The sequence below is a fragment of the Ictalurus punctatus genome, chromosome 8, assembly GCF_001660625.3.
Source record: "Ictalurus punctatus breed USDA103 chromosome 8, Coco_2.0, whole genome shotgun sequence".
Taxonomy (NCBI): domain Eukaryota; kingdom Metazoa; phylum Chordata; class Actinopteri; order Siluriformes; family Ictaluridae; genus Ictalurus; species Ictalurus punctatus.
In genome coordinates, this window is record NC_030423.2 from 1622501 (window position 1) to 1638588 (window position 16088).

General features: G+C 41.8%; 2 protein-coding genes across 12 annotated transcripts in view; one reads left to right on the forward strand and one right to left on the reverse strand.

Moving 5' to 3' along the window:
- Positions 1–2055, forward strand: part of phox2bb (paired like homeobox 2Bb) — a 3171-nt gene extending 1116 nt beyond the window's left edge. The window contains exons 2-3 of the mRNA XM_017473604.3: positions 1–22; positions 511–2055. The exon at positions 1–22 is cut by the window's left edge and continues 166 nt beyond it. Of these exons, the coding sequence (XP_017329093.1) occupies positions 1–22; positions 511–939 (451 nt within the window). The 3' untranslated portion in view covers positions 940–2055. The remainder of the gene's footprint in view (positions 23–510) is intronic.
- Positions 2056–2726: 671 nt separating this feature from the next.
- The window catches only part of limch1b (LIM and calponin homology domains 1b), a 72711-nt gene continuing 59349 nt past the window's right edge, over positions 2727–16088 (reverse strand). For 6 of the 11 annotated variants that reach the window (XM_017473597.2, XM_017473594.2, XM_017473591.2 and 3 more), the window contains 16 exons: positions 15514–15882; positions 14479–14560; positions 14238–14350; positions 12299–12404; positions 12102–12176; positions 11131–11156; positions 10570–10683; positions 8846–8938; positions 8247–8393; positions 7866–7954; positions 7664–7770; positions 6074–6188; positions 5766–5849; positions 5407–5515; positions 5106–5208; positions 2727–4870 (listed from right to left, as the gene is read on the reverse strand). In XM_017473597.2, the coding sequence (XP_017329086.1) occupies positions 4845–4870; positions 5106–5208; positions 5407–5515; positions 5766–5849; positions 6074–6188; positions 7664–7770; positions 7866–7954; positions 8247–8393; positions 8846–8938; positions 10570–10683; positions 11131–11156; positions 12102–12176; positions 12299–12404; positions 14238–14350; positions 14479–14560; positions 15514–15882 (1758 nt within the window). In that variant the 3' untranslated portion in view covers positions 2727–4844. The remainder of the gene's footprint in view (positions 4871–5105; positions 5209–5406; positions 5516–5765; positions 5850–6073; positions 6189–7663; positions 7771–7865; positions 7955–8246; positions 8394–8845; positions 8939–10569; positions 10684–11130; positions 11157–12101; positions 12177–12298; positions 12405–14237; positions 14351–14478; positions 14561–15513; positions 15883–16088) is intronic. The other 5 variants (XM_017473593.2, XM_017473592.2, XM_017473596.2 and 2 more) reach the window with 5 other exon arrangements.

The window sequence follows — 16088 nt, forward strand, 5'->3', positions numbered from 1 at the left end:
TCTAACCGAGGCCAGAGTACAGGTGCATAAACACACAACAAGCCCTGTTAGATTCATATTCTACCATTTATGCACAAAATGACATTGTTTTTTAATTTATTATTATTATTATTATTATTATTTTAAATAACATATACCAGAGGAATATACAAGCTGGTTACGTGGATATTTATAATAGACATATATATATATATATATATATATATATATATATATATATATATATATATATATATATATATATATATATATATATTTTAATGATCAACATGGCCGTGGTGTACTTGCATACACATATGCGTTTGGCTTATTTCTATAATTTAATAGCCTTTAATAGCCCATTTGTTTATTGTTTAAATGGCCATTTGCACAGATCATGTGTAACCCAATATATATGTCAGAAAGGATATAAACTCTAAATACACCTTATTTGCTGGTTATAGCTAGGCCTATGTATAGATTTAGATGTGGTCTTTATTTGAGTTGTTAAGCATGTCTGGTTTCCCGCAGGTGTGGTTCCAAAACAGACGCGCCAAGTTCCGTAAGCAGGAGCGAGCGGCCGCAGCCGCCGCCGCCGCAGCCAAGAACGGCTCAGGCAAGAAATCAGACCCTCGCGAGGAGGACAGCAAAGAGGCGAAAGCCACCGACCCTGACAGCACAGGAGGACCCGGACCCAACCCGAACCCTGCATCCACCTGTGGTGGTCCGAGCCCTACTGGCGGGTCCCAGGTCAGCGCGAGCGGAAACGGGCCAGTCGAGCAGGCCAAGACGACTGTGGGTGGTATGGGTGGCACAGCGCCCAGTCAGGGCTGGCCATCCGCCCCGGGCACCATAACCTCCATTCCGGACTCTCTCGGGGGACCGTTCGCCAGCGTGCTGTCATCTTTACAAAGACAGAACGGAGCCAAAGCCGCTTTAGTAAAGACCAGCATGTTCTGAACGAACACGGTCGTCCGAGTAGAGGAAGAGAGAGAGAGAGGTGGGGTGGGGGGGGCAAAGATATGGAGAAGAGAAATAAAACGGACTGATCATTGACTCATCAGAGGAGGAATGCCAAAATGACGAGAGAGACCATTTTCTCTGCTCACTGTTGAGATAAAAACACAAAACAAAACAACAACAACAACAACAACAACAACCATAAAATGAGGGGACCCAGTGTTGGTCTCCATCATCTGACTTTTTCGATAGCCATTCGTTTACACAGCGAGCTGGATGATTATATCCTACAGACCTTACGTTAGCCCAAGCTATAATCATCGATTTGGTTTGACATCTCGCGTCCCTTTTTCTTCTTCTTCTTTTTTTTTTTTTTTTTTTTTGTTCTAGTTGAATAGCTGTGATCGTCGATACCATAAATAACTGATAGACTGCCTAAGAAGTATTTCATCACGGACTCGGTGCGACATGACGTCATGGCTGTTTGTTTACACCGACTTTTACGCATTCATGTACCGTAAATTATAATATGTCTGTACACACAAATTACTGGCTCTGTTATATATTTCTACATATGAAGTTACAAAAGCATTAGAGCCAGGGGTTCTAAAAAAACAACAACAAACAAACAAAAAAACAACCACACACACACACACACACACACACACACACACACACACACACACACACACACTCATCTAAATATCTATAAATCTACGGCAAATTATAACTTAAAATGGCACAAACGTACATATTTCACTGTTGACAGGAATACTTAAACGTTTTGTGTGTCTTTCTACGGCTGTGTTTTTGTGGCTCAGATTGTATAGTGTTAATACGTATAATATCGTCCTAGATAAACATAGACACCATATCGCCCCTCGTAGTTCAGTCCTTTTTTTTAAAAAAAAAAAAAAATGTTTTACAAAGTTACCACTGGCAAATTCATTTCAGAAAAAAAAGGAATGGATGCAACGCATTGTATTTATTTCTTTATTTTTATTTTTGCATGTTGTCTATTTCGTTCAAGTTTCTAATAATTTGACCTATTTTGTGAGCATTATGTAAGACGTTTTGTCCGGGATTTGAGAATTATTTATATGTAGGTAATGGATGCTTATATTTAAGAAGGAAATATTTCTACATGTGCAAATAGTTTTTCAGGTGTACCATTGACATGGTTGTTGATGATAAAAACAATAATAATTATGAAACCACACTGGTCCTGCTTCCTCTTCGGTCATTTTAGACGTTATATATACCTTCATAATGGGAAATATTTCACATGTGAACGAGTTGGAATGCTTTGCGTGTATGCTCGGAGGACATCTTTCGCTTGAATGGAACTGATCTTTACGTTCATTCGTGTTGTATTAAGTCTTTACATTTCTTCAAGTGGCAAAATTGGCGTTTAAATATTACAAAAAGATTCAAAGGATTTAGAAGTGACAGATGATTGTATGATTCTCAGCAGATTTTAGAAAGTCAATATCAATGCAGTCAGTTTCAGGACCGTGGACAGCAGCCGGCCGGCATTTACGCGGTCCATTAGAGCAACATTTAAACTTCACATAATGCAAAATGTGTCAAAACAACAACAACAACAACAACAACACGTCAGATCGTCAGCTACTTAATGTTAATGATAATTTTCTGATTCCAAACAAAAATACTCTCATTGAACAGCTGGATCGTGTATGTAGTGGATCGTTTTCCCATTCAATGTTGACGTATTTCGATAGCTTCCGTCCAAAACCTGCTGAACAAACGGACCCAGAATCAGATCATCTTTTTCATGGGTTTTATTTATAAACATAGAGTATACTGTAAAGCCATCGCATTGGAACGACAAAGTAATCTATATCCGGATAGTGTACATTTTTGAAGATCACAATAAATATACCTTAGATTTGATACCACTTCCAAGGTAGGTCATTCATCCTGTAGACCAGATCAAACTGCATCCGCTCTGCATGTAGTCTATACGCCTGTTATGAATAATAGCTAAGCGACCCGACCCAAAGCGCAGGACACTGACTATACAAGAAATGATGAGAGAATATTACAAGTCCAGTGATCAAAATTCTTGAAAGGTGAACATTGATTAAACGCTTTTGAGCTTTCCGCCCTTATGTTCAGGTATACATACTGCGAATAAAAAAAAGCTATTGGTTAGACTGTGTTTAAGCATGGCTAGTGGAGTGGTTTCTAGGCAGATTATAAACCGTTTCTAAAATAAACATAAGCACTGGTATTGCTATTTGTGTGCAGAAACATGAGACCCTCAAGCGGTTTTTCATTAACTCATATATGGATCACCCAAAGCCAGATTTAGGTAAACATACACAAAGTCTAAAGTACACTCTTAGAATTAAAAAGGTACCAATCTGTACTTTTTCCTTGCCTTGTCACTGGGGTGGTACCATCACGAGTACATCTTTTGTACCTTTTGTACATTTCCTTTTATCTGGGATATGATCGAATGATGTTCCTTCTATTTATTTTTTATTAAGTAAGACTAAAGGTACAAAAGCTGTACTTGATGGTACCGCCCCAGCGACAAGGAAAAGTACAGCTTGGTACCTTTATTTCTGAGAAAACAGGGTTCTTGAGTGTGTAAATGAAAAATACACATCGAAGGATGCGTGCAGAGATCATAAAAACAGATTTCCCAAATCTCCCCACCCCACCCCACTTCCCCAATCCCCCCACCCACCCCCCCACTTAATTTTTCTTTCTCTGTGGCCAAAGAACATGTTATTTGGCCCTTACTAAAGACCAAAGTCTTTGGATTTTATATCTCAAGCTGCGTTTTGTGCAATCATTCATTCTAAGGCACATTGTTTCAATGCATTAACATTCCCTCCGCGAATAAACTAAAAACCATCTTAAAATGACTTTAATATAGACGTAATTGTTTTTTTTCTTTTTTCTTTTCTTCATCACTTAATCAGTCCAAACTAAGAATCCTTAACTTGGTACATGAGGACATTCTTCCCCTTCAGCCCAGGAAATGCAAAGGGGGGAAATGGATGTCTATCGATCAGGTGCAGCCACGATTACGGTCTGCTTCCCAGCCATGATTACGGCCGGCTTCCCGCCATTATGAAGACCGTGCTAGATGATGAAGGAGGAGCAGTGGCAGAGGTGGAGCACGATTCAGATTAGATAAACCAGCTCTAAACTCGCATTTTTACTGACACGAAAGGATAAAAAAAAAAATAATAATAATAATAATAATAATAATAATAACAGTGTGCTAACGTTGGTGTTCTTTTTGTGTATTTCCACAAACACTTCATGGTATCGTCTGGAAATTGGCACCCAATTAGTACAGATTAGATGCTCTTACGCCACTGGACCAAGTAAATCCTGCATAATCAAGATAAACATGGCAACCGCAGGAGATTTTAATGGTACAGCATATACACTGTATTTTCACATAGTGATGGGTAAAAGATTCAAATACATTGGGGTTTGTGTGTTGTTGTTTTTTTTTTTAAAAACATACAAAAATGGCTATAGCCATCTCATAGTTCCACCAGCAGACTGTAGCGGTCTGTAGCGTGCTTGGTTTTAGCGTGACTTGAATGGAATCGTCTACGTTAGTTTAAAACCCATCTGTTTCCTAAAAAGGTCTGCCATTTGCAGAACTTTACAGATCAGCTGGGTAGACATTGATTATTTCAACCTTGGAAGAAAAAAAGAAGAAGAAGAAGAAGAAGAAAAAAAAGAACCAGACTTTTAACACACGTATCGGGAGATATGGAAAATCGCAAATTAGCCTTGACTCGGAAATATTGCACTGGTCTCGATGACGGTGGAGACGTGACCAGGCCAAGCACTGGGCGATCGTTAGGAGCTGTGATGGGTTGTTTAGGTGTTCGCAAATCATATTTGCCTGCTCACAAGTTGGTGGGCTGACCGGCAGCTGAAAAAGAGAATGCGTGATATGATAAGAGATCATTTTCGGTTATATTTCCACGCAAACATGCAAAAAAAAAAAAAAAAAAAGAATCATTAATCCAGAACATATACTGCAGCATCATTTTGAATAACTGGAACTGCATAGATTAAGTGATGATAGCACTGTCAAGACACAAATTAGGGAGAATGGGTACATATACGTGCGTGTGTGTGTGTGTGTGGGTGTAAAGGCGACTCACAACGAGAGCGGATGTAGCACTGATGACAGTTGAGCAGACCGTTCCTGATCCTTACGTCAGTTCCCGTGGAGGTGTCACCTAGCTGTCCCTTACAAACCCCACACTAAAACACGTGTGTGTGTGTGTGTGTGTGTGTGTGTGTGTGGGAGGGGAAGAGAGACAGTGACTAAACAAAAGTGCTTAGTGAACATAATATATACTGAAAAGGAAGAACAATCATACATTTAAAAGGTACACACACACACACACACACACACACACACACACACACACACACACACACACAGGGCAGTATACAGACCTTAAAGCACTGGATGTGGAAGTAAAGGCTGAGCGTCTCAATAATCATGGCTGCTCCTTTACCCAGTGGATGACCACAACTTGAGCACAGCTTCTTCCCACTCACAGATCTACACACACACACACACACACACACACACACACACACACCATATTTCATGTTAAACATTAACACACCACAGACATCTGCAGTGGTTGCAATAGATACACAGCTGCACAGTCAAAAAAAAAAAAAAAAAAAAAAAAGAAGCCATGGGTGTGGTTGGAGAAAGAATGTTAAACCTTGAGAAAGTCTGCCCCCTTGTGGTTGAGAACAGAGAAAGCGCGACAAAGAGACAAAGAGAGCGCGCGCCCATGTACCTGTTTGGCGATGGAGGTTGTTGTGTGTCTGTGTGTGAGATGGACTGTGATGACTTTGCACCAGCGTTTTCTATGGAGCCGGACCTGAGGAGCAGAAGCCACACTCTCGTTCACACTCATTTCCACGCAGCTTTAGCCATGAAAATGGAATCTTCAGTGGAGATGGCAGCAATACACACGATATAGCGGGTGCACACGTTTTACGTGGGTGCAAACATTTAAAAGACACAAACGTAAACCTAAATTCTTTGCGCATTTAACCACACTCAAACACACACGCACACACACACACACACACACACACAGACCTTCTACGACTACCAGGTGCTGGCTGGATATTTCTGTTAGTGTCCTGGGAAGCAGGCTTTTGCCAGGGATCTGATGATGGCCGCTGCTGATGCTGCTTACTGCTCCATGAGGCATCTATACCAAACAGAGTCATGCACCATTTATAATACATACAGTATAATATGCATCCCTTACATAATAATTCAATGACGTCCAGCACATTTAAATATGGAATAATTCAGCTTGGCGACCCCCCCCCCCCCCCCCCCCCCCCACCCCAAACACACATACTAAATGCTTTTGCGCAGGGACTCCACCAAGATATAATGGCCTCTAATCCTCCAGAACTTGCAACCTTGAATTATACCAGTGCATAAAGACGTGCTGATATAATATTCGTGCTCACTGCCCTCTAGTGTGGACAAAATGGTACTGCTTCAATAGTCACAACTTGTATAAACCGAAACAGTATTTCGGCATCTGATCGGGTTCTCTTTGTACACATTTTCCAAGTATCTTTCTTTTGAAATCAGATACTTTGCTATGATAAATATATACACCGGTTGGCTAATTTATTAGGAACACCTGTACACCTGCTCGTTCATGCAATTATCCTGGTCATGTGGCAGTAGCGCAAGGCGTACAATCGTGCACACACGAATGAGGAAATAGATGATCTGTGACTGTGTCATGGTTGTTAGGACCAGGCAGGTTGTATTGAGTATTTCAGAAACTGCTGATCTCTGGAGACTTTCACACACACACGACAGTATTTAGAGTTCACACGGAATAGTGTGGGGAAAAAAACAAACAAACAAAACAAAAAGACCTCGTTTCCGTGGCAGCTCTGTGGACGGAAACGCCTGGCTGATGAGAGAGGAATTTTTGGTTTACACGAGAAGCGTTATGTTTGGAGAAAGGAAAAACACCGCATTCCAGCATAAGAACCTTATCACATCTGTGAAACATGGTGGTGGTAGTGTCACGGTTCGGGCTCGAGATCATTGCTTGAAGGATGCATTCCGAATTATACCAGTAACGTTATACCATAATGTTTCATTACGTCCTCTCAAACTGGTTCCACGGACATGACATTGAGCTCAAAGTTCTCCAGTAGCTTCCAGATCTGAATGGAGTAGAGCACTTTTGGGACGTGCTAGAACAGGAGATTTGTAGCATACGAATCTGCAGCTAATTACGTCATGCGATCATGTCAACATGGAGCAGAATCTTGAAGGAATGTTTGCAATAGCTAGTGCAATCCATGCCATAAAGAAATGAGGCTGATCTGAGAGTAAAGGTGGTCTCACCCGGTATTAATCTGGTGTTCCTAATAAAATAACCAGTGCGCGTATATCAGTATCCGTGTGTTGAGACTGTGACATTCCTACCTGTGTAATTTGACCAATTATTTCCAGTACCATTTCCTAAAAGCATAGTACTTCAGAACATTTCACTACGCTATGGTTTTGGCTGCTTTCACACCTCTACCATACTCTCAAACACACACATCACCGTGCCCGCTTTCTTCAGATGTTTCTAGAGAAAAAAGGTGGTGAGTTCAAACTATTGGGAAGTTAAAAGAAGCGTCAAAAGATTGCCGGACTTACCCTGACTGGTGTGCGGTTGTTTAGGGACCTGGTTCGGCCCCTCTGTGCCTCCTCCTCGCTGTCCGTTAGGCTGGGCCTGTATCTGGTCACAGCTTGGCTTTTGAGGACTGCGGTAATACAAGACCACAAGCAAATGAGGAGGGAGAAACATACCAACAGATCTAATGTAGGTTCAGATCGACGTCTGTTTGGCATGACTGACCGCTCCGATGTCTGAGAGTGTTCTTCCTTTGTCCTTGTTGCTTCCTTCCTCCCATTTTCCATTTTCCTCGCATTCTCCAACGTTTCCGTCTAAACGGAAAAATGCAGAGTATGTTTTAGTATTCATGAACGAAACTCATGGGTCATCTCAGGTATCCATCCCTCCACCTTCCTATACGTCCTTCTAGGCATCCCATAATTCACTGCCCATACATTATGTAATATGTCCATCCTCCCGACCCCATGCACCTTTCCACACATGCATCCCCCATTCATCCAATTTACCCATGTGTGTATATATATATATATATATATATATATATATATATATATATATATATATATATATATATATATATATAATGTCCTCATCTTTCCTCACCATCTGTTTCTCCAGCCGCACTTGCTCGCGTTCCCAGTCACGAACGATGCTGTTCTGTGCGTGAGAAGATTCCTTAAAGCAGGGAGAAGACGCCACGGGAGAGTTGGGCGTCAGAGGAGCCGCTGTTTCCTCAAGAATCCTACGTTCCTTTAAGAGGTCAACGAAGACACACACAATCAAAACTGATAGAAAAAGTTCTGCTGAATACAAAAAAAAATAGAAAAAAAAAGAAAAAAAGTGTAATCCGTAGAGAAAGGTTTAATGTGCAGCACCACCGTCTGACAGTTTGACGTAACTACAATGGGTATCATGCTGAAATTCCCGTTCTGGGCTGTAAATACACTCAAATAAACTATGGAAAGCCTTTCAAGGTCAATATGAAATACATGAATCTCACCGCTCATTTATTAAAATCACTGCTTTCTGAATTACTCGAGCGCTGAATTTATCACGGATAAATAGCCCTGAATGAGCTATTTCACATAACACAGGTTTACATACAGTACTGACAAATACCGACACGGCTGTTGTAGCTACTCGAGTCACAGACGTAAAAGCACCTACTCCGAACACAGCCATTACAGAACGGACGGAGTTACCTCTTCGTGGTATCTTCTCTCATCCTCCTCCACTTCCTTCTGGGCTCTCTCCCATTCCTGCTTCAGCCTCTGCTGCTCACGCTGGTACTTCAACTGCTCCAAACAGACAAACGCAAAAGGAACGATTGGACATCTCAGGAAATAAAATGGCTTCCCCAACGTCGTCACATCTCCACATAATTACTGAACAATCCTTGTGTTTGTCTGTTGCTGTCCTGCTCAAACAAGATGCTATGGTTATCATAAAAGATGACCGAAGAAAGAGTATTCCTAGACAGATAGAGATGCAGTCGACCGTACACGTCACCCCGAGACGATTCTCACGATTAAAACCGCACTGAATTCCAGTCTCGTCTACGAGCAGAAAACAACTGCGCGTTTTATGCTGGTCGTGAATCACGACATTATTTTAGTATCATTACTCGTCACACTGTACGAAATGATCCCTATAAAACCGCGGCCGGATTCTAGAACGGACGGCGCGATAAGATCCGCTCCCCGTATCGGATTTTACGATGAAAATCCTCATCGGTCATCGGCCGGTGTGATCTGGGCTCGTGCAAAAGGATAACGGGGTCACGCGAGTAAACAGTAAACAGTTCTGAAAGGCGAAGAAAAGGAGTTTCTGGGTAAAAGGGAGCTCGGAACGCGCGCGCTTTAATACGAGCCTTCAGTACCGAGGGTACTTCTTCTGTCCTTTAGACCGTACGAGCGTGACGTTATACGGAGCAGTTCCTCCAGGAACACAGGAACGAGCACAAAATCGAGCAAACTCTGCAGGATATTCGCAGGAGCGTGCAATTTTTCAAAACGTACCGCGGATCTGGGGATGAGACGCGGCACGTCAAGTCGTCGCGACGCACCTTCGGTCGCAACCCCTCTTCGATTCACGTGCGTCGAACACGAGTACAGCTAAAAGGTCTCGTTTACTTACAAGGCTAAATCAAGCATCGCAAATACAGCGGAGATTCTCATCGGACGGAACCGCTGTACAAATCTGATCGTGCGTTTAAATGTTGTGTAATCAGCTGTACATGGTGCATAGACACACACACACACACACACACACACACACACACACACACAAGCTTCTTATCTTAAACAAAGGGACCCGGGCAACATGCGGGGTTTAGATCAGGATTTCTGACACTCAGCTCCTGTCCTTAAGGTCCACTCTTCTGCACAATTTCCCCAAAATGTCCCCACCTAATCCAAATCCTTGAAACTTCCACAGAACAGTGCTGAGTTCAGAAACCCTGCTCTAGGTGCAGTGGCAGTGAATGTCACCGTGCTTAAGGGACTGAAACATGCCTCAGGTTCTCAAGGCTGAAATTATACCAACTTTTTTCAAAGCGTGGTGCTTGGGATTTACAAAGGCTTCCAGAGGGTTTAACACTCGATTTAAGGATAAAGCGGAATGCTGCGTACATACGTTATGACTGATGCAGGCATTAGGGTTAGGGTCAAAGTCGGGGCATGCATGCACGTAGGCGTTTTACCAGTAGACAGCTTGGAGATTTAAAACAAGTGGAATTCAACAGTAAAAGAAGTAAAGACGGGACTAAGCTTCCGGGTCTATTTGAAGCTCTATTTAATTAGGAGGCTCGGGGTGCGAAGCATGCGTTAGTGAATGCTGCTGTTGCTTTTCCGCAGCACCGCTTGCCTTCAGAGCTCCAGCATGCGTCTGGCTGAAGCGGGAGCTCTGGTTAGCAAAGCTGTTGTACCTGAAGCATGCGTTCCTGCTCTTGCTGCCACCTTTCCTGCCGTTTGCGCTCTTCCTCGGGATCCCAGGAAAAGCGCTCACCCCGCTGCGCCAGATTCAAAACCGTAGGAGCGACCTTGAACGTACCAGGTTCACGTCCACACGTATTCGGGTCCACACACATGCACACACACACCAAACGGAACGGGAAGGAATGAGGGGACAGACAGAGTTGGTCTAAAACTACTCCCAAGCCAAGAGGGTCCCTACTCTACAAAAGGAAAGAAAGCATGTAAAGGGAAATGACAGTTTAGACAGACCCTGCTATATTCTCTTCTGGTGAATAAGTGCGAAATATTGCGCTACACAGGAAGTGAAAATCCGTTTTCCCGTCAGTTCGTTTATTAAATAACTCTACTGTTTATCTCTAACTTCTATTTCTATCAGACGCTTAAGCATTCCTGTACGCCGGTAAATTACAACTTCCTTTATAGAACATGAACTTCGATACCAGAGGAGAAACAGCAAGAAAAGTCGTCCAGAACGAGGAAAGAGCAGAGACGGATACGGTTACGTCACTTACATTTCCGTCGTGTTTCTCGACAGGTTCTGCAGAAGAAGAAGGAAATGAGACAAAAGGCTTAAAAGATGCGATTCATATAAGCAGAGGAAATAAAAATAAACCGATAAAGGCCGATCCGGACGAACGCACAGTGAATACTGAGGTATGACGTGTAAAGAGGTGAGAAGGATATTCACACAGCGTGACAGATGGGATTTATTTCCTGAATCCGCTTTTAATTTGCTAATTAAAAGGGACCAAATGCAACCGATTTTATGTGGACTGTAGTCGCATATCCACATCGGTCGCTATAGCAACGACGCAGCCGGGTGTAAGTCGAGTACTGTCCGTCAGCACGGGGTGTACAGTTTGGCGAAGGCCCTCCGCTGACCTGCCCAATGTCTGTCGTCGAGAAAGGGCACGCACCAAACAATGAAAATAAATAAATAAACAAACAAACAAATATATAAATAGAAGCATTTCTGATTTCCTTCAGAAATCTGAATTTGACTTTACCTTGCTGGAGAAAGTCTGAGAAGATAACAATTATCCCTCAACAGTCACATAAAATGATTTGAAAATCATCTATTATTATTATTATTATTATTATAGCGTTAAAACCTGAGCGGACTTGAATCCAGCAGAAGTTCTGAATTGAATCATTCTTTAATAAATAATCACGGGAAAGCTGCAGTGGTATAAGAGGAATAAAACACTTTAGACCACGCAGTAAGTTGGTGATTATTTTAACCAGTAATTATTTTCCTATAAGAGTAGCCCACCTCCACTTCACATCCAGAGGAAATGGTTCGGGAACACCAAATTGTGTCTCACTCAACACGTAGACATCACACAACACAGCGTAAAAAGCAACAAATAGTACGAGTGCGGTTAGAGAGACAGGACGTACGGTATTTTTTTAAGCCGATGGAAAGCCTAGCGATTAAAACGCCACGTCAGGGGGCGGGGCAAAGCGTAGCCAATCGTTTTACCTGGTGAAGTGAAGAAGTCCCAGCGTAACTTAGGGTTACTGGACAACGTTGCGAGCTGGGCACTGTCGGCCAGCTCTACACAACGAGCCGGAGTCAGAGAGAAAGGAGAGGACGGACAGTATGAGCCACTGCTCAACCTCTAAACAGGTGCAAACAATAGAAGGGGATACACCATGGAGTCAAATGCACTGATTCACCTGTTATGGGGAGTCCGGTGATAAATTTGGGCGTAGGACGATCTGGACTGGACGGGGCTGGCGGGTTTGCAGTTCTCTCTGAGGGTTCCGGAACTGGTTTACTGACCTGGAACATAAAGCACATTACATAAGAAATGACTGTATATAAAGGACTATTTTAAGACTGTACTACTTATGCCAGGGGGGTCGCGAACCTACGGCTCGTGAGCCGTGTACGGCTCTTTCAATGATCGCTTATGGCTCGACGGCGGGAAATAAATAAATAAAAAGCATCACAAAGTCAATTCAATTAAAAACCTGCATATTTAAAAATATTACATAATTCCTAATCGATGCACGTTTGTCACGTATGCGCCGACCAGTCGTGAAGTGGCACAACAAGCTCAAATTTCATTGGACGTTGTGGAGAGGAACGGTCACGTGGAATGGAGTGGTAATTTCCCGGGTCTAATTCATAAATCGGTCGAAAACTACGTAGCAGCCATGGTCTGTTTCTATTTTTTTGAACAAAGGTGAAATGGCTAAAGAAAAAAGACGACGAGTATCGTTATCGTTCTTTCCAGTCCGAAAGGACAGGCACATTTGCAAGTCGTATGAATGGTAAGTAGTGTTCAAGCTACTCTTACTTACTGATTTACCGTTTGATGAAGCTATCGCAGTTAATTAAATGAACTCCAAGCGCCACCTACAGGTCTATTAGGTGAAGCGCAGGCTGTTATGGGTCAATATGGCCTTTATTAAATTATCACTTTTGATAATTATGCAATAATAGTAAAAAATAATTAACTATAATAACAAGAAGAAGAAGCAATCGGAAACGTTTTTAAAAAATAAATATTTTCTACTATATATTATTATATAGTACAGTATAAGTAGTGCGGTATAGTAACGAGTCACTTGTGAATGAGTTTGAGTCGACATTGTGAGCCGACTCACATCTTATTTTATTTTATTTTAAATAAGAACAAGATTCGTTGACGCATTCAGCGAAAATGTCCCAGCATTTCTATATTGATGATTCTGTAATGCTGTTAGCCACACACAGAGCGGCCATAATCAAAAAGAATCCAATGAAGAATCGGAGTCGTTTGGTGCGGTATAGCAACTTCGAGCCGGATCGAGTTTAGACGTGTAACTGACCGTCAGCTGTGTGTGTCTGAGGCAGCATAATATACATTTTCAGTGAAATTCAGTGAAAGTTAAGCACTGAAACAGGAGGTACAGTAATACAACTGTAAGCTATTTCAAATTAATTATGCCGTGCATCGCTGTTTTTAAATATATGTGTACATATATATATATATATATATATATATATATATATATATATATATATATATATATTTTTTTTTCAACAAGTCTCATTGCCTTTAATCAGGTTTATACTGGAGTTTAAGTTTCACTCTTCTGGGAGTCTCTTTTTAGACGCAAACTTCCCGCAGCTCTTGAGAGTAATTAGCACACACAATAACCTCATTTTTATATTGTTTCTTCCCACTACTATTCCACCCACTACTCTGCATGTCATTTACCCGAGTCGTCTTTGTAAATCACCCACAAGACTCCCACTAACTGCGTGCACAACTCATCAACTTATCTGCACACGCACATTTGTACTGGTTACTTGGGATCTTAATAAACCGAGCTTATAAAGACGTACTATGCTTTTTTTTTTTTAATCAGGAACAAAAAGACAGCTCTCTGGGCATATTTTGGGGTACGTCGTCAGCACACCGTGACGGCAAAACGCGGATCTCGTAGACAAAATGCCGGAAGGTTGGCAGGCTTGATTTAGTTTTGACATTTTTGACATCTCACCTCTTACCTACGACCCTTCGCAACTCTTCCACAGTGCAAATACCTCTACATTACACCATAGAGACGGTAATAATGGTTTATAACTCATTGGAAGTATTGCCTTTGTTATTTAGGTACAAACCTGGTTATCAGTAACGTTTATGTGAGATGAGGCACGTGTGTCTTGTTCGGTCTGACGGACCGAGTCAGGGTCAGAACTCTCCACTGGATGATCTTCAGGACACTTCTCATTCTCTATACATGAAAAGCAAATGGAAAGAAAAAATTAAAAAAAAAAAAAAAACTTGAAAAAAACCCCAAAAACAACAACAACAAAACACTGCAGCCAGAACCTGGACTAGAATATTTTCATAGTAACAGACCTTCTGTTTGGTACTCCTTTTGTTTTTGGGTAGGAGGTATACTCCTGGACTGTGGAACTGCCTCTTCTTCAGGCTGTGTCTGCTAAAAATAACATTAAACAAGGCCAAACATTCAGTATTCCATTCAGTATTTAGTATCTTACAGTAGAGGTCGACCGATCGATCGGTTTCCCGATTGACAGCCGATAGCTGTCAGCAAAAATCCGGTTGTGCTGTGGTTATGCGGTACGAGAGCGGCCTCTAGAGGCGAAATAAAAAGTATCACTGACAAATTTTGTCCTGTTATTTGAAGTGTTTTTGATTCATTTTCGACATCTCTGTTTTTATTTATCATCCCGAGTGCTTCTTTTTGGCTCGTTAAAATATATTAACACTTGACATATTTATTTCATTTAAAGAAAGCACAGTGCATGTTCATGGTACAGTTAGTACTGTTTATTTTTTTTTACTGTTTATAAATATTCTGCACTATTTTACTTTGAGTGTTGTGTTTTCATTCAGTATCAATTTTAAAAACTATCGGTTAATCGGTAAAATCCGCAATCGGTCGACCTCTAATACACAGTGCTCTAAAGTATTCACCCCCCCGAAATGTTCCATATTTTGTGCTGCTACAATCGGGAAATGAAATGGATTTTAACTGGGTTATATGTAATTAGTTTACACAGACCTGGGAACCGGACTTGTTTTTAAATGCTCCTTGAATCACACTTCATGATTCTTTAACAAACTCCAGGAACGGGTGTATTTATAACGAGATCACTTGACACTTCAAAGGCACACGTCAACTCAGTTCAACTAATTATGTGACTTCTGATGGCAACTGGCTGGAAGGTTTATGCGCCTTACTTGTAAATAAGCTTGCCGTCTATATCGATTTCAATATAATGGGCTGGGGGGGGTGAATAATACTTATCCAAGGCACAGCAGCAAATTGGAACAGGCCGCAGAACGCCAGAAATCCCAAGCTCAGAGCCTGAAAACAGTAAAGACACTAAAAACAACAACAACAAACGTCTAAAGGTGTGTACAGACCGTGGGTAAGGAGGTGGGTTGACTAAGTGTTCCTTCTTTCTGCGTGTCTTCTTCCTCCTGTCTCTCAGGTCCTGGCACCACGCTACGCCCCTCTACTGACTCGAAGTCTGCTGCGTCTAACTCCGGAGTGTGTGTCAGTGTGTGTGAGATTGCTTGTTTGTCTGAGGACAGAGAGTCTGACACTTCCATTTCTGTACTGTCTGAGTCAACGTTCTGGGAAGGAGACGGATAAAACAGCAAAGGAGAAGAATCTCCTGTGTGTTCTCTTTGACCCCCATCTTCTCTTTCTGTCTCAATCCTCCATTCGCGCTCGTCTCCAGCGTTGTGGTCGTTGTCCGTTTCCCCATTAACTCGCTCCATTTCATCCTGCTGAAAAAGATCGAGAGAGAGAGAGAAACAGACTTTTCAGGAAAAAAAAAAACATTAAAACCCAAGTAAACAGAGAGAAATATGTCCATGTAAACATTCACCGAGTTCAAGTCGAACGTATTATCCAGTCAAAGTGCTTAGGAGAGAGGAATGTGTCCAAATGAATGACTGTCCTGTGTGTGTAGGTTGTAACTGTAGACATCATC